At 39.2% G+C, this 15,724-nt stretch overlaps 2 protein-coding genes across 2 annotated transcripts; both read right to left on the minus strand.

Annotated features, from left to right (window-relative positions):
* Nucleotides 1-2,648: 2,648 nt before the first annotated feature.
* Nucleotides 2,649-7,037, minus strand: LOC6624416 (uncharacterized). Its single transcript, XM_002046890.4, has 2 exons — nucleotides 6,925-7,037; nucleotides 2,649-3,875 (listed from the first exon to the last, which is right to left on the minus strand). Exon 2 carries the CDS (start codon nucleotides 3,189-3,191, stop codon nucleotides 2,952-2,954), a length of 240 nt encoding a protein of 79 aa, XP_002046926.1. The 5' UTR covers nucleotides 3,192-3,875; nucleotides 6,925-7,037; the 3' UTR covers nucleotides 2,649-2,951.
* Nucleotides 7,038-7,268: 231 nt separating this feature from the next.
* On the minus strand, nucleotides 7,269-12,536 carry LOC6624411 (probable serine/threonine-protein kinase dyrk1). The gene is given in 4 exon segments (XM_070208421.1): nucleotides 7,269-8,373; nucleotides 8,532-8,654; nucleotides 10,820-11,131; nucleotides 12,454-12,536. Coding segments are annotated over 3 exon segments (1,215 nt in total). The 5' UTR covers nucleotides 11,045-11,131; nucleotides 12,454-12,536; the 3' UTR covers nucleotides 7,269-7,506.
* Between the last annotated feature and the right edge of the window lie 3,188 nt (nucleotides 12,537-15,724).

Raw genomic sequence — 15,724 nt, forward strand, 5'->3', positions numbered from 1 at the left:
CTCGCTAATTTGGTTTCCAGTCGCATGTCTTGGAAACTGGTTTCTTGCCGCTTCGCCGCAAACGGCTTTGCGCTTGCGCTCTGACATAAAGAGCGCAAGAGAGTTGCGAGAGAGACAGAGAGAGAGGAAGAGCAGTTGTCTTTGCGAGCTTAAGCTTGAGCTTTTCTTTGTGTAGCACTTTTTGTTACAGTTTTTCCGCCGTCAACATTCTGCAATAGTTTGACTTTGTTTTTGGTTTTTTGTGTGTTTTGTTATTGTTGCATTTTGCTTTTGCTCTGACTTTGCCGCATTTGCTGTTTAGTCGCTGGCTTCAATCTTATAAAGTAGCTTAACAGGTTTGCTGATTATTTTAGACTTTTATTTTCAATTTATTTAATGAATTTCTTGCAAAATGTTTTAAACAAAATTGAAAAATATATAAGGTGTATGCTGTGCTCAAAGTATACTGTTTCATATAAAAGTTGCTCAAGTTTTTCTTGATTTTATAATCGGTTATTCTACTACCTGTGATTAATTTTACTAGAAAATTACTTAGAAAATGAGAAGAGCTTTACGACTTATACATATATATTTTATTTTTATTTTAAATTATTTTGTTAAATTTATTTCACTTACTTACTTTCATTCAATATACCCCATTTCCGCATTGCTCTATACGTTTTCTATGCATTTATATCATTGTGACTGATCTATTATCGATTCACAATTGATATTCATGTGCTCGTTAATTTGTTTTGAATATTTAGCGCTTGATTTGCTGACTGACCGCAATGACATAATAACAATAACACAACAAATTGCTGCAGCAACAACAAAAACATCGCATTTCAATTAATGAACCAACGTAGGCCAAAACCATCTGCCATTAGTCACAATCACACACACACACACACAGAGGCACACACGCACACACACAGAGCAAAACAACCGTAACACAATAAGCTGTGGACGTTGTCCGAAGACACATAAATTGCTTAAACGGCTCATGAATTATTGCGCATACGCCGCGTGGTGCGGATCACAATTAAATTTTAGTTAGGCATTTTCCATACAAGTTGCACGCACACATACAGATGCACATTAAATGACTAAATCTAAAATCAACTGAATGCAAAATAATGTGAAGCATTTCAAGCGGCTCGTAATGAAATCAATCAGCGGTCAAAGCAAATGCTCCCCATTATTATTGTTGTTGTTGTTGTTGCGCCTGCTGCGGATTATGGCATATGCGACTTGAGGCTGTGTCTGCAGCTTGCTTGTCTGTTTGTGTGTGTGTGCGTGCGTGTGTGTGTGTTTTTATTACGTCACAGAGCTAAAGTACTTGGAGTGTGTTGCACTGCATCTGCGCATGTGAAAGTTGAATTTGACGGCGACTGTCGTTGCCTGTATTCAAATTGGAGCAACAGCAGCAGCAGCAGCAACAGCAGGCACATTCACAGTTAACACACACACACACACACACACACACACATGCATTCACACACAGCCACAAATCGTCGAGTGTTTATCGCAAACGGCGTGTGCCTCACATCTGAGCTACATTAATAGCACCCACTCATATTCATACAATTGTTTCCTATGCTCCATTATCCATCTATGTATTTGTGTGCTTGTGGGCCTGCTGCTGAGAACGGGAGCAATGTGTCGAGGCGCCTCTGTGTGTGCGCGTGTGCGTGTGTGAGTGTGTGGGTCGCCTAGCCGAACCGGTATGCCGCATACTATCCAAGTTGCAGCTTTTAGTACATGTTGTAACTGTTAGGCAGCTCTCAACTGGTCGCCAGTTGCCAGCTGCCAATTGCCAGCTGTTTTATTTGGTCTGATAAAAATGTGTAGCATTTTGGCGTGCAAGAAAAAAAAATAGTTGCAAATCACATTTGATGCGATAGCAGGTTTAATAGGAAACTCAAGCTCACTTGTTTTATGGCTAATATCAAGAAGCTGTTGCTAACTTTACTGTTTATTTTAACTAAGTGCTGGATTGTTTTCTTTAAATTATGTTATTTTCATTAGATTAGATCTGTATCTTGCAGTTGCAACTTGCCAATTAAATTTGTTTAATCATCAAACAGTTGGTAAGACATTTGCGAACTGTTTTGTAGGGTACGTGTTAGTCGAGCACGTTTATGGCAGATTTACTTAATAACTTATTTTAGTTTTCGCCAACTCCTAAAAACTTAGTTTATTTATTTTATTTTTTTATAGATTTTTTTTGTTGTATTTTCGGCACCGCGTTTGCAAGTCAAATTTTGTGTGGCAATTGTCGGCAGCTTTTTAATCAGCTAATTTTTTGGCTTAGCTGTTAGGCAATCAAAACTAATTTATTAAGCCAACAGATAATACTATGAATTAAAAATATATATGACAAATTAAGGCCTCTTGCAATATGTAAAGGAAATTGACAGAACTGACTGCCTGCAAGAGATAATTCATTCGATTTTCAATTAACCTATATCTGAGCACATCAAATAAAAACAATGAGAGAAGTACCGTTATGTTTGTGTTAAGACCCAATTTTCGTGGAATTACAAAAAACCCCACCCAAAAAACTGAACGTTTTACTTCATTTGTAAGGAGCTGAAAGAACAAAATGCATGCATAAAGGTTTTTTATTGTTATTTTTAGAAGCGAAAAGTCGTTCAACCCGTTTGTTTGTTGTTGCTACGTAATTACATGGAAAAGAATGTATTTGTTGTTTTTATTTTTCTTGATTTTTGTGATTATTTTTTTTTTTGTTGTTTTTTAATAATGCTAACTGGTTGGGCTTTACATTCTCTTGCAGGCCTTGACGGTTGCGGCGAAAACAAAACAAAGCGCGCGAAGCGAATTTGCAATTCCGCAATCACTTCGAACGCGAATCCGAATTCGAATACGAATTCGAGTTCGAATTACGAGCTGTGATTTGACCTTGCTTGGCTATGGCTAAGGCGTGTATCAGGTGGTTAATCTAGTTCTCAAATGATAAAGAAGTTCAATACGAAACGAAACACCTTACTCAGCGTGCTATTCGAGGCCGGACGATCGTTGGCCGCCACATTCCCATCCAGCTGATCCTCCAGTTCGATGCCATAGCGCACAATATACCATTCGGCTACTAAATATATGATCACTGTGATGAACGCAAATTTCAGATAGATCTTGAATATCCAAACAATATTGACGCATAGCTGATGCAGTAGCTCCATTGCATCCATGCCGTTGGCCAACGTTGCGTATGCGCAATGCAAATATGTCTGTGGCGAAAAAATACCAAAAAAAAAAAAAAAAACAGAAGAAGAAAATGGTCTCAGCACACCCGCAACCCCCGTGCCGGTCGAGTGACTGCGCGTAGGGTCGACAAGCTGGGCAAAGATTGCGATTTGCTGAAATGAGGTCGCTTGAGGCGTCGCTTTGGAGTCGCTTTGTTGCTTATGCAATTCTTGTGGTTATTGTTGTTGTAGCTGTCGTCTTGTTGTTGTTGTTGTTGTTGTTGTTGCCTTGTATTGATTGTGTGGAGCAGCGCATTAGTATAGCGTTAAAGATGCACATTTCGCTTTTGTGCCTCACTGTTGCCTCCGTCCCAGTTGTTGTTGTTGTCGCCTCATTTAAATTTTATAGTGTTGATGATCCCTCGCTTCGATTTTTCGTCTGTCGCTATTTCGGCCTGTTACACTCGTAATAATTGTTGTTGTTGCTCGGCAGCCGCTTTCAGTTTTTAAAGAGTCTTGTTTTTGTTTCTTTTCTTTTCGGTATCTCTCACGTTGTCATTTGAACATTATGCGCGCACCTTAATTATGTTAATTTGTGTGACAATTTTCTTTTATATTTTCGTCAGTTTTCGTTAAGGCTAAGCTCCATTGTGGCTGCTGTTGCATTAAACTTGCTTTTATTTGCGCGCCCTGTAAAAAAATATTAGAAACAAACAACAAAAATGACAACAAAGAAATATTCAGCGCCTTTTAATGCGATTGTAAATTAATTTGTTTCGAGCCGGGCAACTAATATCGATGAAGCTAAATGATTCGGGCCATAAATAACGGCATCAATAAACAAATTGGATTGCGAAAATGAGGCTGTGTTATTTGTTTATTAGCAAAACTGGAGCAGAGGGCGTGTGGGGGCAGGTTTTTCGACAACAAAAATTATGATAGCAGGCCGTAATGTTGTAAAAGTTTTGATTAATATGTGTGATAAATGGAGCTGTTAAAGATAAATTGGCTTTTTGTAAGCAGCCAAGTAAGCTTTTAATAAAAACATAATTGAGCTTTAAAAAACTTGACTTTTATGTGATCTATATATTTGAATACAAGAAATATCAATTGATCATAAAAGTCTATAAACTTTTGATTGAGCGTAAGTAATCTCTTTGGCTATTTATTTATAGTCAACAGAGGGCACACTTAAACTCCTCGATTGACCTTGACAGCAACCTTCCTAGACCAATTGGCATTCAGTGCCCCCGCCCCCTTTGAGCCACACCGATGGCTCTTGGCCAAGTTTGACAAATCAAAGCGTGTTGAGAGTCACAAAGTGCGAGTCAAAAACTCGATTGCATCTTCAATACACTTGACAAGCGCTTACACAAAATCAGCTTAACCTACGATTTGTATCTTTTGCCGGACAGCGCCTCCAACTTGAGTTGCATCTGAGCTGGGTTGATAAATGCAGCAATTATTTAAAGCACACAAATCAACTTCAACTTGGATGGGTCTACGGCTGACCGGTGAGGCAGTCGTCTTTGGCAGTTACGAAAAAGCGGCGTAAAAAAAAGCCAAACAAAGTATATTACATTAATTTAAAAATGCACGCGCAAAAAAACCCGCAGTTGCTGCAATGCACTAAGCAAAAAATAAAAAAATAAAGACAATTTTGAAAAAAACAGAAACCAGTCTCACAAATGGACAAAGGTGGATTGCCTTCATTGCCTTGGGACTTGGCACTTGGCGGACTGTTGTGCATCGACTGGCAATTCGAATTCTTCCTGACTGTGCACAAAAAAATAAACAAAATATGCAAATGCTGAAGTTGAACTGTCTCATAAACTGAGCCACAGTCGCTGAGGCAAAGACGCATCCCAGCCCCCAGTTCAAGCTGTCAACTTGTCAACCGGCAGACCCGAGCCAAACTAGACACTAGATTCAAGATGTGAAACTGAAAAACCTGAGACTTCAGACATTCAAGATTCGCAGAAACGCAGGCACTGTATTTTGTATCTTGTTCGCGAAGGCAGTTGCTTCAGTCTCTGATAAGTTCGAGTACGCGTCTATATATCTGCGCTTACCGGTTTCTGCGCCAGCTTGTAGACCCTCTGACATTCTCACCTTATTCGAAAAAATACTCAGTTTTGGTTTACTTTTCAATACCCTGCAGTCATAGAAATGTTTAAAAGGGGCATATTGATGTGGAAAGCAGGTAGATGTTGGGAACTATTATCAAATGTAGATTCGCTTGGCTATCTTAACATAAAACTCTTTTGAGTAAGACCCTGGCTTAAAGCAAAAATAACTTAAGACCCAATCAATGCATCTGTACCATATTTGGTAAGTGCCTATTTTGGGTGTAAAACAAATATAGCCCGTATTTTGCATAAGAAAATATGTAGGACTTGCCATATTTTCAGTGCAACGGGCAAATACACCAAACACAAAATACAAAATAAATTCTTTACAAAAATATTGTACACATATGAGGAACAAAGGTTTATTCCAAAACCTGGAGTTAAGAATGTGGAGAATTACTATCACAAGCCGAGCCTAAAGGCAGGAAGTTAGTTCGAACTTTGCACTGAACCAGCGACTTCTTTTCTGCATATAATTCTAAGACACATTCCAAATATATCCTACTATATAATATATATGTATATATATATTCTGTAAAACAATTAGAATACAGCATTTTTCTTATTCGTTTTTTGGCTACAGGGTATCTTTTAGTTCAGCTCTTTTGCCTATAAAATTCTTACGCGTTTGATACTTGAAATGTTGCTTGTATCTCATACTTATATAGTAATATAATTATTTCCTTTTTTTCTGCGCTACATGACATTTGCGTCACATAGTAAATTATTTGCCTGCATATTAATTAGTGAGCAGTTCCATAACATTATTCGGCTTTTGTTTTATAAATAATACGCACTTATATAATGTACGAGGCATAAATTTGTTGTTATTTTATTTGCTTTGGCTACTTGACAGTAACCCATTAAAATGTGGGTGACCAACGAGCGAGCAGGGGCCAGGCAAACGAGTCGAAAACGTGTAAAAATAAAAAATAAAAATAAATCCGAAACGCACGCGGACAGTGCCAACATTTAAGTAGACACGACCATAGATATTTTGGTATAGATAGGTCGGGGCTTGTCTAGGGTCTGCTTGGATTATAGAGTGTGGAGTGTGGAGTGTGGGGCGAATCGGGGGCAGGCTGACACGCATTTCTACTCGCTAATTGCACAAATTGTGTCACCTGGCCGCCTAATGACCAAAACTTGACAATTGACTTATAATTAGGTAGGCCTGAGGTTTGAGTACATAAACAGTTTTTTCTCCTGGTCTTAATCTATGTGTTTCCGCATGCTGATAGCTGTTTGTTGTTGGGAGGTTGTATAAATTGTTAGTTAATAACTGATAGAAAATACTTAATCTTTGTCAACAAATAAATATATGTTCTTGAAAGAACTTGATTCGCACTCATGTTTTTTCTCAATGGAATCTTTGATTTCTGATTCCTACTACTTTACTATCGATGCTCTCTGTAGATTTTGTTTCAGTTAGCTACTTAAAAAATTCTGAACACATTTACGGCCTGCTTCTTCTTGCTGTTTCATACAAAACCTTTTACCATTGAAATTTGTTGTCCAAAGACAAAGATCCATCATGGTGAAATATTATTTCCAAATTATAACTATTTAAGCATCTTTTTGCGCACGCTTAATCTAAATTTAATATTTACCTTATTGTTATCTATTCGTGCACATTTTGCTGAGGCGTAAACAAAAAAAAGCAAAGACCAAATACCAGCAGCTAACTTTGACAACTGGAAACTGGAAGCGTATACAATTCCAAAGCTTATAGCCATATGATCAGCAGCTGATCAACAAGCAGAGCTTTGAAAGTAAACAGCGACAGCAACGTGTGCGCGAACGAGATGGCACTAGTGTGCGCCTGGTGCATGAGCAGCGGAAAGCTAGAGTTACATAGCAGCAAGCCTTAAGGCGGCTCACAAAGTCGAAACTTTTACATAAAATATCTTAGTCGAACGCTTAAGAGTATGCCACAGAGGCGCACAATTATTTTATATACATTTTATTTTACAATTTTGTTGCAGGTACATACGATTTAAAAAATGAAATGTGCAAGAAATAATATATATACAAAAGTGAATTTGGGAAAGTTGCCAACTGTGTGGAGGATTAAACCAAGTAGCGCCAATTTTCAGCACATTCACTTGACAACAACAACAACAACTACAAAGCTTTTGAGAGATGCTCTTAATTGGTTTAAGATTTTTTGAATTTCTAACGTCTCTGCGGACTCACTCAATGGCCTCAATTATTTCATATTCTTCATCCAAAGAATGATCATAATCGATGTTGTATTTATTTTTGATTTTACTTTTATAATCCTTGAGCTCTTCGTCGTTTTCAAATTTATTCAAATTATAGCGCATTGCGCCGCGTTGCTTGCTGTTGTAGTTGTTGCTGCTGCTGCTGTTGCCGCTGGGTTGGGTGCTTGAGGTGCGATTGCTATGCCTAGAGGACGTGTTGCCTATCCTAAATTGTTTACTTTTATTTCTATTGCTCTGCTTACGGCTACTGCTACTATTGTGTCTACTTTGATATTCGCTATTTTTACTAGAATTATATTGTTGCTGTTGCTGCTGCTGTTGCTGTTGCTGTTGCTGCTGTGATGATGAGTATGACGATTGAGATTGATTGTTTGTGTATCTCATGCTGCCTCTAAAACTATTTTTGGTCATTTTATTGTAATTGGTTGGTGCGGTGCTATCTACGATTCTGTTGTTGTTGTTGATGTGCTTGCTTTTATCTATGTTGCTGCTGCTGCTGCTGCTGCTGTTGATGTTGCTTTTGTTTTGTGCCAGAAACTGTCGCTGTCTGCCGCCTCGTTGCCGATTCACTGCCTCCGCTGCCGGCGCCGTTGTGTGTGCTGTCCCAATCTTATACTCATCATCAGCCTTATATCATACCTCATCCTGCTGCTGCAGCTGCTGGCTGCGCTCTGGTATGCGATACAGCTCATCGTTGTTCTGATACAGCTGCTCGGAGCCGGCGCAGTTGACGTTTGACCACCAATCGCAGACGCGTACGGCCTGATTAAAGACGGTTCCATTGGGACAGAGAAAGGAGTACTGATGTCCAGAGTGCAAACACCAATGCCAGACCTTAGAAAAGTGTATATCAACATGATTCGTAATTCTTTTGCTTTATGTTTAGTACATAATCCAAGTCGGGTTTCTTAACGAATAATCAAGACATTCATCTAAGGATCCCTTGAATACTTTCTGCCTCTTGTAAGGGTTGGCTTTCCTCTTTAACTCACCTGGCACCTGGTCTCGGTATCCGCATAGTAGCCCGGCTGACGTCCTTGGCAGTTGAATGACAGGCCCTTGGGCACCGCATCGTAGATTGGATAATCCTCGCCAGCTATGTAGCCATCAATTTGCTGCAATCGAAACAAAAATGAGATGCGGCTTTCAAGTACAAATATTGCATGGGAATGTGAATTATCTCATCGAGTGCAACCGAGCTGCATGTGACCTTCGTTTGGGTGTCTCATTTGGAAACCGCTGATTGCTCAAGCAGGGCACATTTAAATCATGGCAAAACAACAAGCAAAATGTTGTCTAAACAATAACAAATTACGAGCCTGAAACAATTGCCACACACAATTTTGGTACACGCGAAAAACACAACCGAAATTTGAAATGCAAATGCATCAACCGAAAAATCTGTCGAAAAGCCAGCAAAATATATTTAGAAAAAAATCTGGGTAGAGATCAACAAAAGAATCATTGAGTGTTGAAAATGTGCAATTGTGGGTGGCTGCCTTCGTGTGCGTGTGTGTGTGTGTGTGTGTGCGACAATAAAACCTCTTTAAAAAACAACAGAGAACTGTCAATCTCATGCGTATGAAACCATGAAAAGCCGACACAGTCACAAAGCGTGGCCAAGTGGCAGCCACATCGCACACAGACACATGATGACATTCCCATGACTCGACATTCGACAGCCGAGCTAGGCACTGTGTTCTTTTGTTTAACCAGGTGAACATTCCATATCTCGCGGCAAAATGATGCCATTCCATTTTCATATCCATTCCTGTCGCAGTCGCATGTTGCATGTTGCATGTCACAGGTCCGTCTTTCACTTATCTTGATCTTGCGTCAATTCCAATCTAAATACGATTTTTCCACACCAACATTTCATTGTTGTTTTTTTTTTTTGTTGTTGTTTGTTACGCTTAAATAAATTTATTTGCAGGGCGTGTGACGAAAATCGTTTGGAATGGATCTCTTTTTTTAACAAAAGGGAGGCACGAAAACGAGAATTCGGTTTTAAGATAATCAAATAGTTAAATATTGTCTCATAAACGATCGATAACTGTACGATTACACTTACTTTTCGATAACTATTCATTTGCTAGTTGCTAACTATTCGATAACTATTTTCTGCTCTTACCAAACAATTCAACAGCGCTTTTTGTATTACCTCTGCGATTTCCTGCAGCACGCTAATAACTTTCATGAGCTCTTAACATTTTCAACTGCAACAACAACAACAAGCGCCTAGTGCCTCAGTAACCCAGCTGCAATGGGCAACCGACCCCACAACCCCCTCAGCCGACAGGCAGCAAGTACTTGGACTCTTTAAATACCAGACGACGAAGACTCCAAAGCAACAACAGCAAAGCGGGCAATTTTCCTTTCTTTTGTGTTGTTGTTGTTGTTTTTGTGCTTTTGTTATTGCCCTCGTTGTTGTCGTTGTTGCTGTCTAGAGCAGGGCACCAAGGCTAATTGATAAAAGACAACAACAAGAAAAGAGGCAACAAGGCAAACGCAGCAGCCGCAGCAGCAGCAGCAGAAGAAGACGGTAAAAAGCAAACGATGACGACACCTTGAGCAATGGGAAATGTGGCCTGGGCAATGGGGATTTAGGGGGAGTTAAGAGCCGCGGGCTCGTGTATGTTGTTGCTGGTGTGGCGTTTGCGGACGTGAGAAGATGTCTAACACTTTGCAGACAGGTCGACGTCGACGTCGGCGTCGTTGTCGTTGCACTTGCAAAATCGCATGCAGCCATGTCTAGAAAAAAAGGTGACTTTTTGGTCCACTTTTTTTTTGGGTTTGCGGCAACAATTGCATTGTTGTTGTTGCTGTTGCCACTGAGGCGACTGCGGCTGCAACTTTGCGTGGGAGTTTGTTGTTGTTGTTGTTGTTGTTGTTGTTAACTGTGTGTAGATCGCTATCAGACAAGAGACAAATGGTGTGCGCAATCTTTTACTTTGAATGAGTATAGAAATTATCTAAGATGACACTTTTTTTTTTGCCACAGCAATTGCAGCTGCTGCTAATGCTGCTGCTACTGCTGCTCATGATATGTCTGTTCTGGGCTGATATCGTGTGTATATAGAGCTAATGAAGCGATCAAATTTCAATTGCAATGCGCCTTCATTCCCAGGCTTATAAAGTTTTATGAGCGGGAAAATATTTCGGCGATAAATGCAAAGATAATTGACAAAGCGCAATAAATAGACAAATCGACAAAGCCAGACGGACGGGCTAGTCTGGCTAGGGCTAAGGTAGTTGCAGCTCCGGGTTCACCCGAACTTACCCCATTGACACAGTTTCCTGCCAGCAGCACAGCGAACACGACAACAAAAGCGATGGACATGCAGGAGGCAAAGATGTTGCTGGAGGAGGCGGCGTAGTTGCTGCCGTTGCTGGCAGCCAGATGAAGATGCTGCTGACTGCTATCTAGTTGTAGTTGTTGTTGTTGTTGCCGATGTTGCTGTTGTTGTTGTTGTGGTGATTTGTTCGCTGTTGTTGCGGCTGCCATGATGTCTGTGATTTTGGGTTTACGGCTACGCGGCGTATACGTAATTTAAATGTGATTTTGTGTTTGTTTCGCTGTTGTTGTTGCTATCTAAAATACAAAATCGAAAGAGAGAAAAAAGACGAGCTAAGCTAAGTGCTATTAGATCTTATATACATGCACAACATCCACTTTGTGTGTGTGTGTGTGTGTGTGTGTGTGTGTGCGCGCATTTTTAGAAAGGAAGCTGCAATTGGAAAATTGCATTCGGCCCAGGCAGAAGCGATGTCTTCAGTAGTGTTATTTCTTTGGTTTGGCATGTAATTAGATTTCATTTTTATATTTTTATTATTTTCTGATGCATGGCATGGCACGGCTCTTTTGGAATTTTATGCTTGCCGCAAATGGTAATGGGCATTTGTGGTTGCGGTGTTTTTTTTTTTTTTTGTTGTTTTTGTGGTTGAATTGCCAGGAGCTGCCGTTGAAGACAACAACATTCACTTCTTGCCACTTGGCGTTAGCCTTTTGAATACAGTTTGTATAGTTTTTTGATTACGTTTAATGGTTGATTAACTTGGCATGCGCAGCGATTGTGGGTGATAATTACACAGAGTCAATTTTATTTAATGGAGAGATTGTATTCGTTAAGAAATAGACAAATTGAAAAGATGTTCATTTGAAGATGCATTTAGCAGTGTCTAAGTATCTTGAAATAAGGTCAGATGACTTGTTTTAACTATGAAGTTAATGAAAAGATAACTATTCTTTTCGTAGTCCTAATAGCAGTTCAGTTTTGATCTCAAAAAGACTGGAGTGATGAGTGGGCATTTCTATATATATATAAGAAGCATATATGTAAGTATCCTTCAGCTATATTCGCAGCTCATCATAAATACTTTACTTTAGTTGTATAAATTCATATATTAGTTATCTAAAAGCGTTTCGATCATGTTCTTGAAACCGAATATACTCCGTTTCGTTTTTGTTGCTTTAGTATTCCTACGTTTTCATACAACAACATTAATCTTTAAGCTATATTATGAATGGATTTATTACTTGTGTCTCTTAAATCTTTTCAAATTAAACTCATCCAAGTACAATTCAATAGGTATTGTTTTTCAATTAAACCAGATTCAATTGATAAACATTGTTAATCAAACTAAACCAAATTGAATTATTTATCATTATAGTTCAATTAAAAATTGTGAGGGAATTTCTTCGTAATCAATGTATTAGTGTTTAATTATTTATATTATTTATTTAATAATTCTCTGCCGTTCGTTTTTATAGGTTTATAAATATTTTCATTTAAATTTTACGTAATTAATCTCTCAACTTAAGAGCCACGCACTTAACCGCACACTTAAAAAACTCTTGATATGTTTGTTGATAGTTGTTGTTATTATTTTTAGGTTTTTTTTTGCTGTTCGTACGTTTTTGGGTCGCGAGCTGCTAGCTGCACGTGTTGCCGCGTTTGGAGTTGATGCAAAAGTTAGAAAAAATTTCGCATCAATTTTAGTTTTATACTCAAGAGCAGGTCGAGCGCGGCGCCGTTACCATCGGCTGGGGGCCAATAGATGAGCGCAGCTCCACACAGAAAATGCACAGCGTCATCGTCATTGCTGGTGCCGCCGTCGCCGCCGCCGCAATTGCCAAAGAGCAAACTCATCGTCATCGTCGACATCGGCGTCGTCATCGTCATCGTCAGCTCTGCGAGCAGCAGCCGAAACTGAAACTAAATCATCGTGCAATTGGCGCTTATTCGGCTCTCGAGTTGGTTCGCCTCTTGGCTCGTTCGTCTCATTCATCGCTAAATAGTTGGCGCTGTGGCAGATGCCGCAGCCTCGCGGCCTCGCCGCATTGCAGCATTGTTGGGGGGTTTTGTTTTGCTTGCGGCTTTTGTTTGTTTATGTTTTTGGCATATTTTGTGTCGCAAAAAAAAAATTAAATAAATAAATAAAATTAGTGCAAATTTTTCATTTCGGCCTGTGAGCCATTGATGAAAGCCAAACAAAAGACTTAGGCAACGAACTTGTAAGACTGTAACAGTGTTTAATTGCGGCATTGCACCGAAATGATTGCAATTAGCAGCATTTAAATGTGATAAAAACGAAAGACTTAGGCAACGAACTGGCCAGTTGATAGCTATTAGAAAATTGACATTATTAATTGCTAGTTAAATGAATGATTAGCAACTAAAACATACAAAAGGCTTACAGCGCGATATTCGGAATTAATAGGGAAAAATAAAAGACTTAGGCAACGAACTTGCAAGCTGATAGGCAAACGGATATAATATGAATTTCGAATATAGTTGCTGATTTCTTATCTGTAAATGACTTAATGTATAAATAGAACCCATGATTACATGAGATTCTTGGAAAACAGCAGAAGTAATGATGAAAACAAAAGACTTAGGCAACGAACATGCAGTTTGATAAGAAAACGAATATAATATGAATATGGGGATATCATATCAATTTCTCATTGAAGGAAACATGTTAGTTTATTTCTTATCTGTTATCGAGTAAATATGAGAATAAGAACAGGAGATAAAATTGGATAGTTGGCAAACAGGATATTATTAAGAAAAGAAAAGACGCAGGCACGAACTTGATAAAGGAAATCATGGCAAGCGCTCTCATGTATTAAATGTACTTAAATTAGTGAAAAAGACAATATTAAAGCCACCAAAGAGTTTGCAATTTTTAACGTGTTCTCGGATTTAATTCCATGTAAGATCTTGAGCAACTTAACCATCGACCGGATGCCGTTTAATGCTGCTAAGCGTTTTAATTACGCAAATCCCTGATGTTAAAAACCCACGCCGCAGCGCAATTTCCATTTTAAATTACCATAAATTAAACTAATTAAAATCAAATCGCGGCAATAAATTTACAGCAGACATTCGCTCTAGAATTGATGCAGCCAGCCGCCAGCAGCCAGCAGCGTCAGCCAGCGACAGCCGCTCACTTTCAAAAGATGTGCAGTGGCAATCCGGTTGAGGCAATTGAGCCAAGGAATATATCGACGGCCACTGCCGACTGCAGATGGCTTTCAGTGCGCTTCAATTGAAGCTCATGCAGAGACGAATCTTGTGACTGAGATGCAGACTGAGAGTGCGACCGGAGTCTGAGACTGAGACTCATTCTGGTTCACCTTCGAGAAAAGCATTGCGGCAGCTACAACTAATAACAGCAACAAGAAACGTTTGGCAATGCGGCTGCTGCTTCGGCTGCTGCTGCTGCTGCTGCTGTTGGCTTAGTTTTCCAGTTATTTATATATTTTTTTATATGTCTGTGAGAAATTCCCTTAATCAGCGCAGTCATTGCAACTGCCACAGCGGTTGCAAACAAGAAAAGTCTAAATTTGCTGCGACTGGCAGCTGAAAATGGCAGCAGGTACGTCTGGCTTGATTTCAAATACCTATTATCATTAGGCGTTGGTTGCTGTCATTTCATAATGGACCCCAAACGGACTGAACTGAACTGAACTCAACTCGACTCAACTGAGCTGATGTGAGCTGTAATTAATATAGCTCTATAGGCCTGATGACTTGTGGCCATATTTTATTGGAGTTTAACACTTGTTTCACACGCTGCCGCAGATTATATTTGTGTGTTATTTTTTCTCTTGAATACCCGTTGATAATTGACGGGGGGCTGCCCTTGAATGGGGCATGGACTGTAGCCGACACAACATGTGCCATCATCTCGAACGTCCGGATAATTTGGCTGGCCGCATTAACCTTGACTTTTAACCAAGCGGAGGTGGCACCAACAGCGGCAGCTGCTTCTTGAAAATTGTTTCAAATACGTGACGAAAACAATAATAAAGTAATTATCTACACACATGCATACAAATATATATGTATATATGTATATATGGGGCCGACTTGGTTTGACTTTCATTGTGGTTGACACTTGTTGTGCCGCAAAAACCATTTTCTGTGTGCGTCGTTTTTTATTCTGCTGTCAGCTTTATGGAGCATTAGCGCATTTTAAATGGTTTTTTCCTTGCTATGCTGGGTTTTTGTTTTGGCCATTTGCTAATGCGGCCAAGAGGCGACCATCTATTCGAATACAATAATTTATTAAATTAGCTATGAAATGGCTTTTTAATTTAGGCAGGCGAGTGAGCTCATCAGGCTTGGGTGTCATGTACTTCCCTTTTAAGAGCCATCTAAAGACATTTAAGTATATTTATAGGCAAGTCTAATTACAAGCTTAAAACAAATGGGAACTTTAAGGAAACCAAATATTTTATACATATTAAGAATAACTTCTGCAGAAAGAAACGGTACTAAAGACTCTTTAGACAGTAGCTCTTAAGCTCAACTCTTCCAATTTCAAGCACTTTATATAATTATTTAAGCTTCTCGCTGTTGCTGCAACTTTCAGCTAGTTCCTGTTGCTCATGCATGCCACATCATTAATTTGCTTGGAGCGCACATTATTCAAGCTAAAATCCTGCTTATAAAAAACGAGAAGAAATAAAAACCATTTCCTAAACAGACCGCAACTTGATAAACGCACTTGAGCAGCCGTTTTAAGTTCTCATTGTTCTGGTTTTAGAGCTAATTTTTGTATTTTCCGTTTTTGCGTTTTTCCATTTTTGGCCGTTTTTTGCTCCTTTCAATGGTTTTGGCGTTGCACAAACACAATGCAGCTGCAGTTAGTTGATTATTGTGCAAATAAAAGTTCT

Source organism: Drosophila virilis, chromosome 3, assembly GCF_030788295.1.
Source record: "Drosophila virilis strain 15010-1051.87 chromosome 3, Dvir_AGI_RSII-ME, whole genome shotgun sequence".
NCBI lineage: Eukaryota > Metazoa > Arthropoda > Insecta > Diptera > Drosophilidae > Drosophila > Drosophila virilis.